Source organism: Oncorhynchus masou, chromosome 5 (genome assembly GCF_036934945.1).
Source record: "Oncorhynchus masou masou isolate Uvic2021 chromosome 5, UVic_Omas_1.1, whole genome shotgun sequence".
In the NCBI taxonomy this organism is placed as follows: Eukaryota; Metazoa; Chordata; class Actinopteri; order Salmoniformes; family Salmonidae; genus Oncorhynchus; species Oncorhynchus masou.
The window spans coordinates 31,123,389-31,140,072 of record NC_088216.1 but is presented as its reverse complement, the minus strand read 5'-3'; the positions used below and the strand labels follow the sequence as shown (position 1 = coordinate 31,140,072).

At 40.7% G+C, this 16,684-nt stretch overlaps 1 protein-coding gene across 2 annotated transcripts in view; it reads left to right on the top strand.

Annotated features, from left to right (window-relative positions):
• The window catches only part of LOC135539412 (spastin-like), a 29,720-nt gene extending 13,482 nt beyond the window's left edge, over positions 1-16,238 (top strand). For both annotated transcript variants that reach the window (XM_064965285.1, XM_064965284.1), the window contains 13 exons: positions 282-472; positions 824-963; positions 1,254-1,347; positions 5,052-5,126; positions 5,763-5,834; positions 6,078-6,153; positions 6,586-6,677; positions 8,453-8,532; positions 10,350-10,392; positions 10,505-10,584; positions 14,097-14,167; positions 14,269-14,309; positions 15,891-16,238. In XM_064965285.1, coding sequence (XP_064821357.1) covers positions 282-472; positions 824-963; positions 1,254-1,347; positions 5,052-5,126; positions 5,763-5,834; positions 6,078-6,153; positions 6,586-6,677; positions 8,453-8,532; positions 10,350-10,392; positions 10,505-10,584; positions 14,097-14,167; positions 14,269-14,309; positions 15,891-16,016 — 1,181 coding nt within the window. In that variant the 3' untranslated portion in view covers positions 16,017-16,238. The remainder of the gene's footprint in view (positions 1-281; positions 473-823; positions 964-1,253; positions 1,348-5,051; positions 5,127-5,762; positions 5,835-6,077; positions 6,154-6,585; positions 6,678-8,452; positions 8,533-10,349; positions 10,393-10,504; positions 10,585-14,096; positions 14,168-14,268; positions 14,310-15,890) is intronic.
• The last annotated feature ends 446 nt before the right edge of the window (positions 16,239-16,684 follow it).

The window sequence follows — 16,684 nt, the reverse complement described above, 5'->3', positions numbered from 1 at the left end:
AAGATTGCTGAAAATAAATGCAGTTGACCGTGAGAGGACATTTCTTTTTATGCTGAGTTTACATCATTGAAATTGATCTACCTCCAAACCAATATCCTACTTTTCCTGACTTTTCCTGTTTTTTTCTTATTTCATCTTTCACGCAGTCTTAGACAAAATCAGGCCTCCATTGATGGGACATTAGCTCACGCATAGCTTAATTAAATGTCCTAACCTACCATACTGATAAATAAATCGCTAATATATCTTGATGGTTCTAACAGTCTCCTTGCTCTTGGCAGTAAGTGGAGCCGTACCCAAAAAGAGGGACTCCCTGACTACTCACTCCAGTCACTCCCTCCCACGACCAAAGCATACGCCAAATAAACCCTTGCCGGCAGGCTACGGGGTCCTCCAGCGCTCCCCCAGCTTCATTGGGCCCTCCAGCAGTCACACACAGCACAGACTGGTCCCCCAGTCCAACAGAAACAAGGTGAGATCCAGATCGTCTTTCCTCAACTAACTCCACATCGAGCCAAGAGTCCAGGGCCCATATTGATAGTGTCTCAGAGTAGGAATGCTGATCTAGGATCAGTTCCTCCCTCTCCATGTAATCTTATTCATTATGCTCTAAAATGAATAACTGATTCTAGACTAGCACTATAGCCATGTACTATAAAGAAAAACATGATACTAAAAGAACATCTCCAGTCTATATCCATTTTTATTGAAGGGAAGACAAAATTGACCAACCTAAGAAAATAGAATTTCCAATCATCATCACAAGAGATTAGCTTTTTGAAAATTGTAACTAAATCTGAAGTTATGGTTATTTTTGTTATAGAGTAAAACTGGCAACCGGCAAAACTGTAAACCCACCACCACTCCCACATCCATGTCCCCACTGAAGAAGAGGGATATGAAGAACTTGAAGAATGTGGACAGCAAGCTGGCCAACCTCATCCTCAGCGAGATCATAGACAGGTGAGAGACAATGATTTGGAGTGTCTTGTGTATTATTCACTGGACGTAAAGCATGTGCTTTGCAAGGTGCCTCAGTTTGGAACGCAATAGACGTTGACTGCTTGATGTGGGTGATGTTCAGTAGGGCGCAAAGATGTAACACTTTTTATAATGTTTTGATCCAGCCTGCCTGTTTCAGTCTGTCTTTGCTGTTGAATTAACACAACCCAACCCAAGCAGAGTTGTGTTGAGTATGTCTATATTTCTGTATGGGAATCAGCATTCAGACCAGTCTCGTGTGTGTGTTTCAGTGGCTCATCTGTGAGGTTTGAGGACGTTGCTGGCCAGGAGCTGGCTAAGCAGGCCCTACAGGAAATAGTCATCCTGCCTGCACTAAGGCCAGAGGTGAGATTAGAGAGGAACAGCAACTCACTGGACCATGGAGTGTACAGTTGTGGCCAAAAGTTTTGAGAATGACACATTAATTTCCACAAGGTTTGCTGCTTCAGTGTGTTTTGATATTTTTGTCAGATGTTACTATGGAATACTGAAGTATAATTACAAGCATTTCATAAGTGTTAAAGGCTTTTATTGACAATTACACAAAGTTGATGCAAAGAGTCAATATTTGCATTGTTGACCCTTCTTTTTCAAGACCTCTGCAATCCGCCCTGGCATGCTGTCAATTAACCTCTGGGCCACATCCTGACTGATGGCAGCACATTCTTGCATAATCATTGCTTTGAGTTTGTCAGAATTTGTGGGGTTTTGTTTGTCCACCTGAATTGACCACAATTTCTCAATGGGATTAAGGTCTGGGGAGTTTCCTGGCCATGGGCCCAAAATATCAATGTTTTGTTCCCCGAGCCACTTAGTTATCACCTATGCCTTATGGCAAGGTGCTCAATCATGCTGGAAAAGTCATTGTTTGTCACCAAACTGTTCCTGGATGGTTGGGAGAAGTTGCTCTCAGAGGATGTATTGGTACCATCTTTATTCATGGCTGTGTTCTTAGGCAAAATTGTGAGTGAGCCCACTCTCTTGGCTGAGAAGCAACCCCACACATGAATGGTCTCAGGATGCTTTACTGTTGGCATGACACAGGACTGATGATAGCGCTCACATTGTCTTCTCCGGACAAGCTTTTTTCCAGATGCCCCAAACAATCGGAAAGGAGATTCATCAGAGAAAGTGACTTTACCCCCGTCCTCATCAGTCCAATCCCTGTACATTTTGCAGAATATCAGTTTGTCCCTGATGTTTTTCCTGGAGAGAAGTGGCTTCTCTGCTGCCCTTCTTGACACCAGGCCATCCTCCTAAAGTCTTCACCTCACTGTGCGTGCAGATGCACTCACACCTGCCTGCTGTCATTCCTGAGCAAGCTCTGTACTGGTGGTGACGCCATCCTGCAGCTGAATCAACTTTAGGAGACGGTCACTTGTTGGACTTTCTTGGGCAACCTGAAGCCTTCTTCACAACAATTGCACCGCTCTTCTTGAAGTTCTTGATGATCCGATAAATGATTGATTTAGGTGCAACCTTACTGGCAGCAATATCCTTGCCTGTGACGCAATGATGATGACACATGTTTCCTTGCAGGTAACCATGGTTGACAGAGGAAGAACAATGATTCCAAGCACCACCCTCATTTTGAAGCTTCCAGTCTGTTATTCAAACTCAATCTGCATGACAGAGTGATCTCCAGCCTTGTCCTCGTCAACACGAAGTGTCTCCGAGTATGAGTGCTGATCTAGGATCGGTTTCACCTTTTCAATCATAATGAATAAGGGGAGGGGGTGTGGATACGAGTAAATGTGTTCAAGCTTTATAGGAGAGCCTATTTTGCTGTTCAACTGGGATTTTCTTTATTTTGGCACACCGGTGCACCTAGAAAAATAATCAGGCAGCTAATAATTGTTGTAATGGTTAGGCTTCGCTGTACCACTGTTTCCATGTGCCATTGAGAAAAAAGCTTTTGGTTGCACCATTACTACAAACGTTGTGATCATATTACTGGTGCTACGTTTTTGGTCTATTGCACATTGGCGCTGCAGCTGGATGCACCTCCTTTGGTGAGGCCGTATTTTACGTTCATAGACCATGTCGCGAGCCATTCTTAAACGATTCGTGGGCGATTAACACCATGTTCAGTCATGTTACGACAACAGTGGTATGCCTGATTACCAACAACGATGAGGTGAAAGCCCTGGCAGAGTGGTGCCAGGAAATATTGATGGGGTCGCAGTGGAGAGAGTCAGTATGCAGCATCACTGACAACCTGAAATGGTCCCTTCACACAGACGGTGTGGTGAAGAATGCGCAACAGCGCTAATTTGTCTTGGCCTCTAGGGTCCTCACAAACTTCAAGAGATGGACCATTGAGAGCATCTTGTCGTGCTGTATCACTGCCTGGTACGGCAATTGCACCATCCACTGTGCTCTCCAGAGTGTGGTGCGATGAGCCCAATGCATCACCGGGGCACTGCTGCCTGGCCTCCAGGACATCTACAGCACCTGGTGTCACAGAAAGGCCAAAAAGATCAAGGACCTCAGGCACCCAAGCCACAGCCTGTTCACCCCGCTACCATCTAGAAAGCCGGAGACCGTACAGGTGTATCAAAGCTGGGGCAGAGAGACTGAAAAACAGCTTCTATCTCCAGGCCATCAGACTGTTAAACAGTCACCACTAGCTGGCTTCTGCCCAGTACCCTGCCCTGAACCTTAGCCAATGTTCTAGCCGGCTACCACCTAGTACTCTGCTCTGCACCTTAGTGACTGCTGTCCTACTGTATGTACATAGTCATTGAACACTGGTCACTTTTGTAATGTTTACGTACTGTTTTACCCACTTTACACTGTATGTATTTCTCTGTAAACAAATTAACAACAGACTTTCAGCATGCTTATAGAGAAGGGCAGTCTACATGTACTGCACTGACACAAATGATGATTGGTTGATAGAAATTGAGAATAAGAAGATTGTGGGAGCTGTACTGTTAGATTTCAGTGCAGCCTTTGATATTATTGGCCATAACCTGTTGAAAAAACATATGTGTTATGGCTTTTCAACCTCTGCCATATTGTGGATTCAGAGCTATATACAGCACTGGAAAAAGTTAAGAGACCACTGCAAAATTATAAGTTTTACTATTTATAGGTATGTGTTTGGGTAAATTGCATTTTTAGTTTTATTCTATAAACTACTGACAACATTTCTCCCAAGTTCCAAATAGAAATATTGTAATTTAGAGCATTTATTTGCAGAAAATTACAACTGGTCAAAATAACAAAAACGATGCAGTGTTGACGGACCTTGAATAATGCAAAGAAAATAAGAAAATAATATTCATTTTTAAACAACACAATACTAATGTTTTAACTAAGGAAGAGTCCACCAATATTTGGTGGAATAACCCTGATTTTCAATCACAGCTTTCATGCGTCTTGGCATGCTCTCCACCAGTTTTTCACATTGATGTTGGGTGACGTTATGCCACTGGCATTAAACACAGCATGTGTGTCCATGTGTGCTGTACCTTCTACTCTTCATTGTAATCAGAGGGCTGATATAAATACTATGCATGCCAGTCTCTCTTCGCTAAGACTTGAGGAGAGACTGACTATATCACTTCTTCTTTTTGTAAGAAACATTTAATGTGTTGAAAATCCCAAATTGTTTGCATAGTCAACTTACACACAGCTCTGACACACACATTTATGCCACCAGGGTTCTTTTCACAGTCCCCAAATCCAGAACAAATTCAAGAAAGTGTACAGTATTATATAGAGCCCTTTATTGCATGGAACTTCCATCATTTATTGGTCAAATAAACAGCAAATCTGGTTTCAAAATGTATGTAGTTCTGTCCTTGAGCTGTTTTGTCTATTGATGTTCTGTATTATATCATTCTGTATTATGTTTCATGTTTGTGTGGACCCCAGGAAGAGTAGCTTCTGCTGTTGCAACAGCTATTGGGGATCATAATAAAATACCAAATACAGTAAATGTTAAATCAGTAATTTATTGATTCCGATAGGCTATGTATTGCTCTGTAATTTTGAACTTCAGGACTATGAAACAAGTGCTGAGTAGATGTTGCTTTTTCAAGTTGTTTACAGGCTTGAGGGCTCCAGCACGAGGCCTTCTGCTCTTCGGTCCTCCTGGCAACGGAAAGACGATGCTGGTGAGTGTGGTGCAGTAACATTTGGTATTGACAAGAGACCCAATGAGAAATGATTAGTAGAGTGGGTCTTGGTTGGGCTCACAAAGACCACGAGTGACCATGAAATACCTTAACCATTGTCATAGAAAACGCACAAAACGATACATTTGCAAAATGTTTATAATACAAGACTAATATAATACTTATAATATAGACAGTGGATCGAGTCCTTTCACTGGATTAGCTGGTTTTGAAATCCTCTAACTGCAAGATGCTTTGTCCAAGAATAGAATAGGCCTAAATGTGTAAGTACATATTTATTTATTTTACATGGTGGTACTTTGACAGTGACGACTGAGTACTATGACTGATAAACACAATATCAATTCCCTGGGATTTTGCCTTTCTTTCATACAAAATTGCCTTATCCATCATGAATGTAGTTTTAGCATCTCCCAAAATGTGTCTGCCCTGCATTATAACAAAAGGTGATTCTATAGAGCAGGAATATGGATACGCTGTTATCAAATTTAAAACAGAGTGAACAGAAGAAAACACATTTATTTAAGGATTATAGAGCATTTATTTCCAAATATTTAAAAATAAGTATAATGTTCTGCATTTGACATTTTAGCTTGTTTTTTTTTAAACTGATAGGCTAAAGCAGTGGCCATGGAGTCCAACGCCACATTCTTCAACATAAGTGCAGCCAGCTTGACCTCGAAATATGTGAGTACATTATTCGCGTAACGATTTCTTTACACTTTTAATTTGTTACATTTTACATGTCTTTGCATGCTAGTTACTTCGCAGATGCTCTTATCCAATGCAACTTTAGTCAGTGCATTCAACTGAGTTTTTTTTAGTAGGGGAAAAAAACAACTTATCAGTCATTTCAAGTAGACACTTGTAGAAAAAGAGTAAACTCACTATTCAGAGTTCACTCGCTATTCTTTTGGTCTTTCCCTGTAGGTGGGGGAGGGAGAGAAGCTGGTGCGAGCTCTGTTTGCCGTCGCCAGAGAACTGCAACCCTCGATCATCTTCATAGGTAACGTTTGACTTAGAAGAATACATAACTGCAATGAACTGGTCAAGAAAGCACGTAATGATAATGATGTTTCATTACCTGGAATCTAATCATAAGCACAGATATTGGCAAGACTTTGCTATTTAATAACTGATGGAAACGGAGAGTGCGACTATGCATAGAATACTGGGGCGGCAGGATAGCCTAGTGGTTAGAGCGTTGGAAGGTTGCAAGTTCAAACCCCCGAGCTGACAAGGTACAAATCTGTCGTTCTGCCCCTGAACAGGCAGTTAACCAACTGTTCCTAGGCCGCCATTGAAAATAAGAATTTGTTCTTAACTGACTTGCTTAAATAAAGGTTAAAAAAAATATATATAAAGAAATGTAAAAAAAATACGGAATAATGGAACCCTTCCATTCAGATTGTGACTACTGTTACTTACCCCCACACAGATGAGATCGACAGTCTACTCTGTGAAAGGAGAGAGGGAGAGCATGATGCCAGCAGACGACTGAAGACAGAGTTCTTGATTGAATTTGATGGGGTAAGGAGGTCTCCGGGGTGTGTGTTTCTGCGCATGCACGCGTCCATGTTCCAGTGTTCATTTTTGTCACTTGTTTTTAGTTTTGTTTATGAGCGTATGTGCAATGTTTGTCCCTGGAGGATGTCTGTCTGTTATGGCCACATCCTGCATCCGGTCATGTCTGTTTAAGCATTTCGCTGCACTCGCTATAACATCTGCTAAACTGTGTATGCGCCCAATGAACTTAGATTTTTTTTTGTCTTGTCCATATCCTGCATAAATATTTGGCCTCTTCCACATTCAATCTGTCCAAGAGATGCCGTGTCTTCGGAAAGTATTCAGACCCCTTGACTTTTTCCACATTTTGTTACGTTTCAGCCTTAAACCATTTTAGAATAAATAAAACAAATTCCTCAACAGAGGTTTTCGAACCCTTTGCTATGAGACTCGAAATTGAACTTAGGTGCATCCTGTTTTCATTGATCATCCTTGAGATGTTTCTATAACTTGATAAAGGGAAAGGGGGAAACCTAGTCAGTTAGAGTCCACCTGTGGTAAATTCAATTGATTGGACATGATTTGGAAAGGCACACAACTGTTTATATAAGGTCCCACAGTTGTTAGTGCATGTCAGAGAAAAAAGCAGGCCATGAGGTCAAAGGAATTGTTTGTTAATGCTCCGAGACAGGATTGTGTTGAGGCACAGCACTGGGGAAGGGTACCAAAACATTTCTGCAGCATTGAAGGTCCCCACGAACACAGTGGCCTCCATCATTCTTAAATGGAAGAAGTTTGGAACCACCGGGCGGCCAGCTCTTCCCAGAGCTGGCCGCCCCGGCCAAACTGAGAAATTGGGGAAGGGCCTTGGTCAGAGAGGTCACTAGAGAGGTCTAGAGTTCCTCTGGGGAGATGGGAGAAACTATCAGAAGAACAGCCATCTCTGCAGCACTCCACCAATCAGGCCTTTATGGTAGTGTGGCCAGACAGAAGCCACTCCTCTGTAAAATGCACATGACAGCCCGCTTGGCGTTTGCCAAAAGGCACCTAACTCTGAGACCATGAGGAAAAAGATGCTTTAGTCTGATAAAACCAATATTGAACTCTTTGGCCTGAATGTCTGGAGGAAACATGGCACCATCCCTACGGTGAAGCATGGGGGTGGCAGCATCAGGCTGTGGGAATGTTTTTCAGCGGCAGGGACCGGGAGACTAGTCAGGATCGAGGGAAAGATGAACGGAGCAGAGAGATCCTTGATGAAATCCTGCTCCAGAGCACTCAGGACCTGGGGCGAAGGTTCACCTTCTAACAGGACAATGACCCTAGGCACACAGCCTAGACAACGCAGAAGTGACTTTAGGACAAGTCTCTGAATGTCCTTGAGTGCCCCAGCCAGAGCCATGAACCCAATCGAACATCTCTGGATAGACCAGAAAATAGCTGTGCAGAGACGCTCCCCATCCATCCTGACAGAGCTTGAGAGGATCTGCAGAGAAGAATGGGAGAAACTCCCCAAGTACAAGTGTGCTAAGCTTGTAGCATCATACCCACGAAGACTTGATGCTGAAATCGCTGCCAAAGGTGCTTCAACAAAGTACTACGTAAATGGTCTGAATACTTGATAGTGATATTTCATTTTTTGTTGTTGTTGTCATTATGGGGTATTGGGGATAAAACTATTTAATCCATTTTAGAATAAGGCTGTAACGTAACAAAATGTGGATAAAGTCAAGAGGTCTGAATACTTTCCATAGGCAACTGTGTAGCTGCCAATAATATTTATTTGGGTGTGTGTTTAGGTGCAATCTGGTGGGGATGAACGGGTGTTGGTGATGGGAGCCACCAACAGGCCTCAGGAGCTGGACGAGGCTGTTCTTAGGTACTGTAGGCCAGTGTGGCTGGGGATGTCCAGTTTGTTTTAATAAGCCAGGGTTGTATTCAGTAGGACACAGGCTATTGCAATGGAAGACATGCAAATTGTTTAGATCGTACCTCCCTACCTGTTTCATAAGTTTTTGTATGCCTAATGAACACAACCCAGGTTTACTTTTGAGTGAGGTCTCTGCCACAAGGTAGCACTGTTAAAGGGCAACTTCACCACATTTAACATTTGGTTTGTTATTATGAAGTATTTAGTGATGTCATACACACAGTTTTAGTGTACTTTTATGATTTCATGGCTATTGACTGTTTAGTGATGAGCAAAACTGGAAATTGCTTCTCTGTGATGTTTTCTAGCAGGATCCCTCAGATGACTAATAAAATAATGATGAACAGTTATTTTCAGCTATCTATATAACATGTCTGTAGTTTCCTGATCTTATTGGAACTCCCTGCTATATGTTGCTCTGGTTATCTTCGTCTAATACAGAAATGGGCAACTGGCGGCCAATAAATTTTTTGTATTTTTATATAGTATATATTTTTAGGAACTCAGCCTGGATCTCAACTTACTGTCATAACAAATGTTGTTCTAACAGGCCTACATTTTGGTTGGACATTTGTTTAAGACTGTTGCTAAGATTAAACTTGACTGTTATTGTTGGAATCACTATGTCCGATGTTGAAGATGGGTTAGCTAGTATGCTAGCTAACCATCAGATACGGTAACTTATGGTTAGCATTCGTTAGCATCTAAATTTTAATAATTTGAGTGTAATGCAGTTGATTGGTGACAATGACATGAACCTATATTCAGGATGATATTCATGCAAGCCAAAAGGATTATGACATAAGCTTCATCTAGGATTGCTAGCCAGTTAAGCTAACAGCAGACTGGGAAGAGCATTGCATCATGGGAGGTGATATGCACCTTGGGAATTGTTTACCTTTCTTCATACCTTTTCATATTTTCTTACTTTGAAAAAAATCTGCATTGTTGGTTTAGGGCTTGTAAGTAAGCATTTCACGGTTAGGTTTACACCTGTTGATTTCGGTACATTTGACAAATACAATTTGATTTGAGTATACTGTAGACGAGAGCAATGCAGAAGCTTAAAAATGACCAACTAGGAATCGTGCAGTATGACTAACAAAAACTATAAAACATCATTGTGTATCAAATTGTACAGTAGTTCATATACACTGAGTGTACAAAACATCATTTGGTCTAAGTTACACACCCTTTTGCCCTCAGAACAGCCTGAATTCATAGGGGCATGGACTCTACAAAATGTCGAAAGCGTTCCACAGGGATGCTGGCCAATGTTGACTCCAATGCGTCCCACAGTTGTCAAGTTGACTTAATGTCCTTTGGATGGTAGACCATTCTTAATGCTCACAGGAAACTGTTGAGCGTGAAACTCAGCAGCGTTGCAGTTCTTGACACAGTCAAACCACTTACTACCATACTCCATTCATAGCCACTTACATATTTTGTCTTCCCCATTCATCCTCTGAATGGCACACATATACACAATCCATGTCTCAATTGTCTCGAGGCTTAAACATCCTCCTTTAATCTGTCTCCTCCCCTTCATCTGCACTGATTTAAGTGGATTTAACAAGTGACATCAATAAGGGATCAAAGCTTTCACCTGGGCAGTCTATGTCATGGAAAGAGCAGATGTTCCTAATGTTTTGTACACTCAGTGTATCCTAGCAGCATAATAACTGGTTATAAAGTGGTGGAATTGTCCTTCAAGTCTTCAAGGCTTACCCAATGGTAACACATTCTCAAACTGTTTCTATTCACAGGAGATTTGCAAAACGGGTGTACGTGGCTTTACCAACAGAAGACGTATGTTAAGAAACCTATTAATTCCATTTACAATTGTAGCCATACAGTAAACCAATCATATTCCTCATGCAATTTCCCTGCAAAAATGTATACAATTGTGTGTTGTGTATAGACCCGGCTAAAACTGGTCAAGAACCTTTTAGGGAAGCACGGGAATCCTCTCACACAGAAAGAACTGTCCCAGCTTGCCAGGTAAACTGACTTGGAAACATACCTAATATGTTATGTACTTTTAGATATCCTTTACCATGGTTTGAATGAACTTTGTACAATAGGTAGTTGATAGAGCTATAGATATAGCAATAGATCATGATATCCATCTATCTTTATAATATAGAATGTTTTGTTCTATGTAATCCTTTCAAAATGATGGATAAAGAGATACCAATAGATATATAAAGAAGAATAGAGACATAATGGTATATTTTAAATGTTTGCTATCTCTTTATGCTTTCAGAATCACATACAGATAAAGAGATAGTGATAGGCATTGAGATATACAGTGCCTTGCGAAAGTATTCGACCCCCTTGAACTTTGCGACCTTTTGCCACATTTCAGGCTTCAAACATAAAGATATAAAACTGTATTTTTTTGTGAAGAATCAACAACAAATGGGACACAATCATGAAGTGGAACGACATTTATTGGATATTTCAAACTTTTTTAACAAATCAAAAACTGAAAAATTGGGCGTGCAAAATTATTCAGCCCCCTTAAGTTAATACTTTGTAGCGCCACGTTTTGCTGCGATTACAGCTGTAAGTCGCTTGGGGTATGTCTCTATCAGTTTTGCACATCGAGAGACTGAATTTTTTTCCCATTCCTCCTTGCAAAACAGCTCGAGCTCAGTCTCAGGTCTTTTGCAGACTCCATCAGGTTTTCTTCCAGAATGGTCCTGTATTTGGCTCCATCCATCTTCCCATCAATTTTAACCATCTTCCCTGTCCCTGCTGAAGAAAAGCAGGCCCAAACCATGATGCTGCCACCACCATGTTTGACAGTGGGGATAGTGTGGTCAGGGTGATGAGCTGTGTTGCTTTTACGCCAAACATAAAGTTTTGCATTGTTGCCAAAAATATCAATTTTGGTTTCATCTGACCAGAGCACCTTCTTCCACATGTTTGGTGTGTCTCCCAGGTGGCTTGTGGCAAACTTTAAATGACACTTTTTATGGATATCTTTAAGAAATGGCTTTCTTCTTGCCACTCTTCCATAAAGGCCAGATTTGTGCAATATACGACTGATTGTTGTCCTATGGACAGAGTCTCCCACCTCAGCTGTAGATCTCTGCAGTTCATCCAGAGTGATCATGGGCCTCTTGGCTGCATCTCTGATCAGTCTTCTCCTTGTATGAGCTGAAAGTTTAGAGGGACGGCCAGGTCTTGGTAGATTTGCAGTGGTCTGATACTCCTTCCATTTCAATATTATCGCTTGTATTAGTGCTCCTTGGGATGTTGAAAGCTTGGGATATCTTTTTGTATCCAAATCCGGCTTTAAACTTCACAACAGTATCTCGGACCTGCCTGGTGTGTTCCTTGTTCTTCATGATGCTCTCTGCGCTTTTAACGGACCTCTGAGACTATCACAGTGCAGGTGCATTTATACGGAGACTTGATTACACACAGGTGGATTGTATTTATCATCATTAGTCATTTAGGTCAACATTGGATCATTCAGAGATCCTCACTGAACTTCTGGAGAGAGTTTGCTGCACTGAAAGTAAAGGGGCTGAATAATTTTGCACGCCCAATTTTTCAGTTTTTGATTTGTTAAAAAAGTTTGAAATATCCAATAAATGTTGTTCCACTTCATGATTGTGTCCCACTTGTTGTTGATTCTTCACAAAAAAATACAGTTTTATATCTTTATGTTTGAAGCCTGAAATGTGGCAAAAGGTCGCAAAGTTCAAGGGGGCCGAATACTTTCGCAAGGCACTGTATATACAGTCACGTCTAAAATGATTGGAAACTTTGATAAAGATGAGCAAAACTATATTCTTGTATATAATTGCTCAGAGAAAGAGATTTTGTTTAACAAGTAATCTAAAACAGATAGGCGTCAATTATTGGCACCCCTGTTTTCAGTACTCTGGCACCCTCCCCTTGCAAGGATAATGGTACTGAGCCTTTTTCTCAAATGTTTTATGAGATTGGAGAACACATACAGAATCTTTCCAGATCCTTGATATCCTTTGGTCTGCGCTTATGGACTGCCCCTTCAATTCAAACCACAGGTTTTCAATGGGGTTCTCAGTTCGGAGACTGAGATGGCAATTGCAAAATATATTTTTCTGGTCAATTAACCATTTCATTGTGGATTCTGATGTATGCTTGAGGTTATTGCTTGGGGTTATTGTCTTGGTGGAATATCCAATTACGGCGAAGTTTCAGCCTCCTGGCATAGGCAACCAGATTTTTTTTTAATGTCCTGGTAGTTGCTACAGTTCATGATGCCGTTGACCTTAACAAGGAACCCAGGACCAGTGGAAGTAAAACAGGCCCATAACATCCAAGATCCCCCACCATATTTTACCGTAGGTATTATTGATGTGGGGGGGGGGGGGTCGATAGTTACTTATCAGGATATTCTTTTTGACAATATCGCAACATGTTTGTGCTAGTTGGCTGTAACTGCACCAAAAGTCCAGTATTTTTCCTTCACAGCTTGTTCTCCATCTTCTTTTTAAATAGGGAGCCAATTTGTTTTCATCACTTATTTCTATGACTGATCAAAATTTGTTTTCTCATGCCTCTCATGTCACTCTGCAGCAGACATGTTGTGAGAAATATGTTTGGACCATGGAATCGCAATAAAGTCAAAGTATTGAATCGCAATACATGTTGAATAGTGACAATCACAATGCATATTGTCGACACCATAGCAACTGTTTCCAATCCCAGTGCCAGTCCCAGTTTACATTATTTGGTTGCTCTCAATAAAGGCTATTCTTTCTGGCAACCCTTCCAAAGAGCCTATTGGCATGGAGGTGGCGTCTAATTGTAGATTTGGAGACTTGGTGACCCTAAGATGTGACTAAGTTCTGTAATTTTCCAACTTTGGCCCTTGAATATTCTTTGCCTCCTGAACTATCTTCCTTACTGTGTGTGGGGACAAGATACACTTTTGTCCAATACCAGGCAAGTTTACTGCTGTTCCAGTGGTTTGAAATGTCTTAATTGATACCCTAAAAGTTGTTTTTTTTGCTATTCTTTTGTACCCATTGCCTGATTTTATGATGTTCAACTACAATTTGTCGCTTTTTTGTTTGTGAATTTTCCCATGGTGATGGATGACAAAGGGATTTTACATGCGTGTTACCTCCTTGTTATACCCCAGTGAAACAGGAACCCAGAATATAGTTCCTTAAAATTTGATTAATTTAAAAAGTAGAATGTAAATGCAGATTAGACTTAATAGTTAGGGTTGCCAATCATTTTGATGCCTGTCTTAAATAATATGTATATATTACTTGTTAAACAAAATCTATTCATCTAAGCAATTATATTAGTATAAAATAATATAAATAAAAAACAACTGGAGCCTACAATATAGCTCAGTATGTGTATGATTTATTTTAGTTGTTTTTGCTCATCTTTATCAATGGTGACAATAATTTTGGAACTGTCTGTATAGAGATCTAAGAGATGTAGATAAAGATATTGTGGTATAATGGAAATACTTGGTGTATGTGTAATCCTTGCAGAATGACAGAAGGCTACTCTGGCAGTGACCTGACCTCGCTGGCCAAAGATGCGTCCCTCGGTCCCATCCGAGGTAAGCAGCACAATTCATTCAAACCTTTGAATCGATACAGCAATTGGTCTCTTTAAAAACGAGTCTAATTGTCTCCTAATGCAATCTCTTTCAATTCTCAGAGTTGCGTCCAGAACAAGTCAGGAACATGGCCGCAAACGAGGTACGTTCACACTATTCACTGTATACATCCCACTAAGGCTGAATAAAAAACCAAACACTTCGACCAATCAGACATCGTGTTAGGCTATAAAAACGGATAGCCAGGGGAACACTCAGACATCGTGTTAGGGTATAAAAACGGATAGCCAGGGGAACACTCAGACATCGTGTTAGGGTATAAAAACGGATAGCCAGGGGAACACTCAGACATCGTGTTAGGGTATAAAAACGGATAGCCAGGGGAACACTCAGACATCGTGTTAGGGTATAAAAACGGATAGCCAGGGGAACACTCAGACATCGTGTTAGGGTATAAAAACGGATAGCCAGGGGAACACTCAGACATCGTGTTAGGGTATAAAAACGGATAGCCAGGGGAACACTCAGACATCGTGTTAGGGTATAAAAACGGATAGCCAGGGGAACACTCAGACATCGTGTTAGGGTATAAAAACGGATAGCCAGGGGAACACTCAGACATCGTGTTAGGGTATAAAAACGGATAGCCAGGGGAACACTCAGACATCGTGTTAGGGTATAAAAACGGATTTTATCAAACAAAAGAAAATTCATTGTGTAACAATGAGCATTGGAATTGCAAACAGATGAAGATCGTCAAAGGTAAACAATTTATTTTAATGCAGTTTGTGATTATGTTACGCCTGTGCTGTTTGAAATAGTTGTTTTTTTATGGGGCTCTATGCTCAGATAATCGCATCGTATTCTTTCGCAGTAAATCCTTTTTTAAATCTGACAACGCAGTTGGGTTAGCAAGATTCTAGGCTTTCGATACATGTGAGACACTTGTATTTTCATGAATGTTTAATATGACTATTTATGTAGCGATCACCGTATGTTGTGGAATTTCAGCCCGCTACCGGGTTCCGTGCTCAGAGAGGTTAACTGACTTGCCTAATTAAATAAAAAATATAAATAAAAATGATATACTTGTAGGGCACTATGGTGTTGAAGCTGAGCTGTACTCCATGAACTGCATTCTTATTTACAATTCATTCACATTTGTTACGTTACAGCCTTATTCTAAAATGGATTCTATCGTTTTTCCCCCTCAATCTACACACAATGCCTCATAATGACAAAGCAAAAAAAAATTTTTAGAAATTTGTAGCAAATGCAGGACCTTTTGGTTCCATTGCAACAGGCAAGCTCAAGTATTTTTAGCAGTCACAACATGCAGCATTCACAAAGTTAAAATATATACATTTAATAAACCCTGCCAGTTTTTATAAATTGTCCCAAACTAGTATCTTCCATTTGTGTTGTCCATCTTACTTTTATTTTTTAATCCCCGCCCCCTCCCCCACAGGAGGCCTTTTGCCTCTTGCCAGGCCATCATTGTAAATAAGAGTTTGTTCTTAATTGACAGCCTGGTAAAATAAAGGTGACATTTTCTTTTTTTTTTCTTAATGGTTGCAAAACTTTTTCTACAGAAAACGAATGCTTCTCATTGGACAGGTGTTCCCTCACAGTTTGTCTGTTTTCCTCTGTTTGCTGTGAATGAATGAACCACCCTGCTGTTGTTGCCCTCTTCATCACTGTATTGTTCTGTGCCTTTGTGCAGGTGAGGAATATCAGGTTCTCTGATTTCGTGGAGTCACTGAAGAAGATCAAAAAGAGTGTCGGACCACAGACGCTGGACCTGTATGTGCGTTGGAACAAGGACTATGGGGACACCACGGGTGCATGAGACAAGAGGGGACACACATGCAGCCTCTGTCCTAACCCTGAACCTCCATTGAGGCAGTGGATTGAAAAGTGTTTTAAACAGAGATTCTTTTTTTCATTATTGTTTTTAACTCTAAGGTCATAGGACTGTTCGAATAAACTATTTATTGTGTGTTATGATACGGCTGTTGTCTTCAACCTATTATAGTCATAGTGATTTTATAAATAAATACATATAAATGTCCTTCAATTTGAAATGATTCATAAAAACAGTACCTTGCGATAAAGCACATACAGTGCCTTGCGAAAGTATTCGGCCCCCTTGAACTTTGCGACCTTTTGCCACATTTCAGGCTTCAAACATAAAGATATAAAACTGTATTGTTTTGTGACGAATCAACAACAAGTGGGACACATTCATGAAGTGGAACGACATTTATTGGATATGTCAAACTTTTTTAACAAATCAAAAACTGAAAAATTGGGCGTGCAAAATTATTCAGCCCCTTTACTTTCAGTGCAGCAAACTCTCTCCAGAAGTTCAGTGGGGATCTCTGAATGATCCAATGTTGACCTAAATGACTAATGATGATAAATACAATCCACCTGTGTGTAATCAAGTCTCCGTATAAATGCACCTGCACTGTGATAGTCTCAGAGGTCCGTAAAAAGAGCAGAGAGTATCATGAA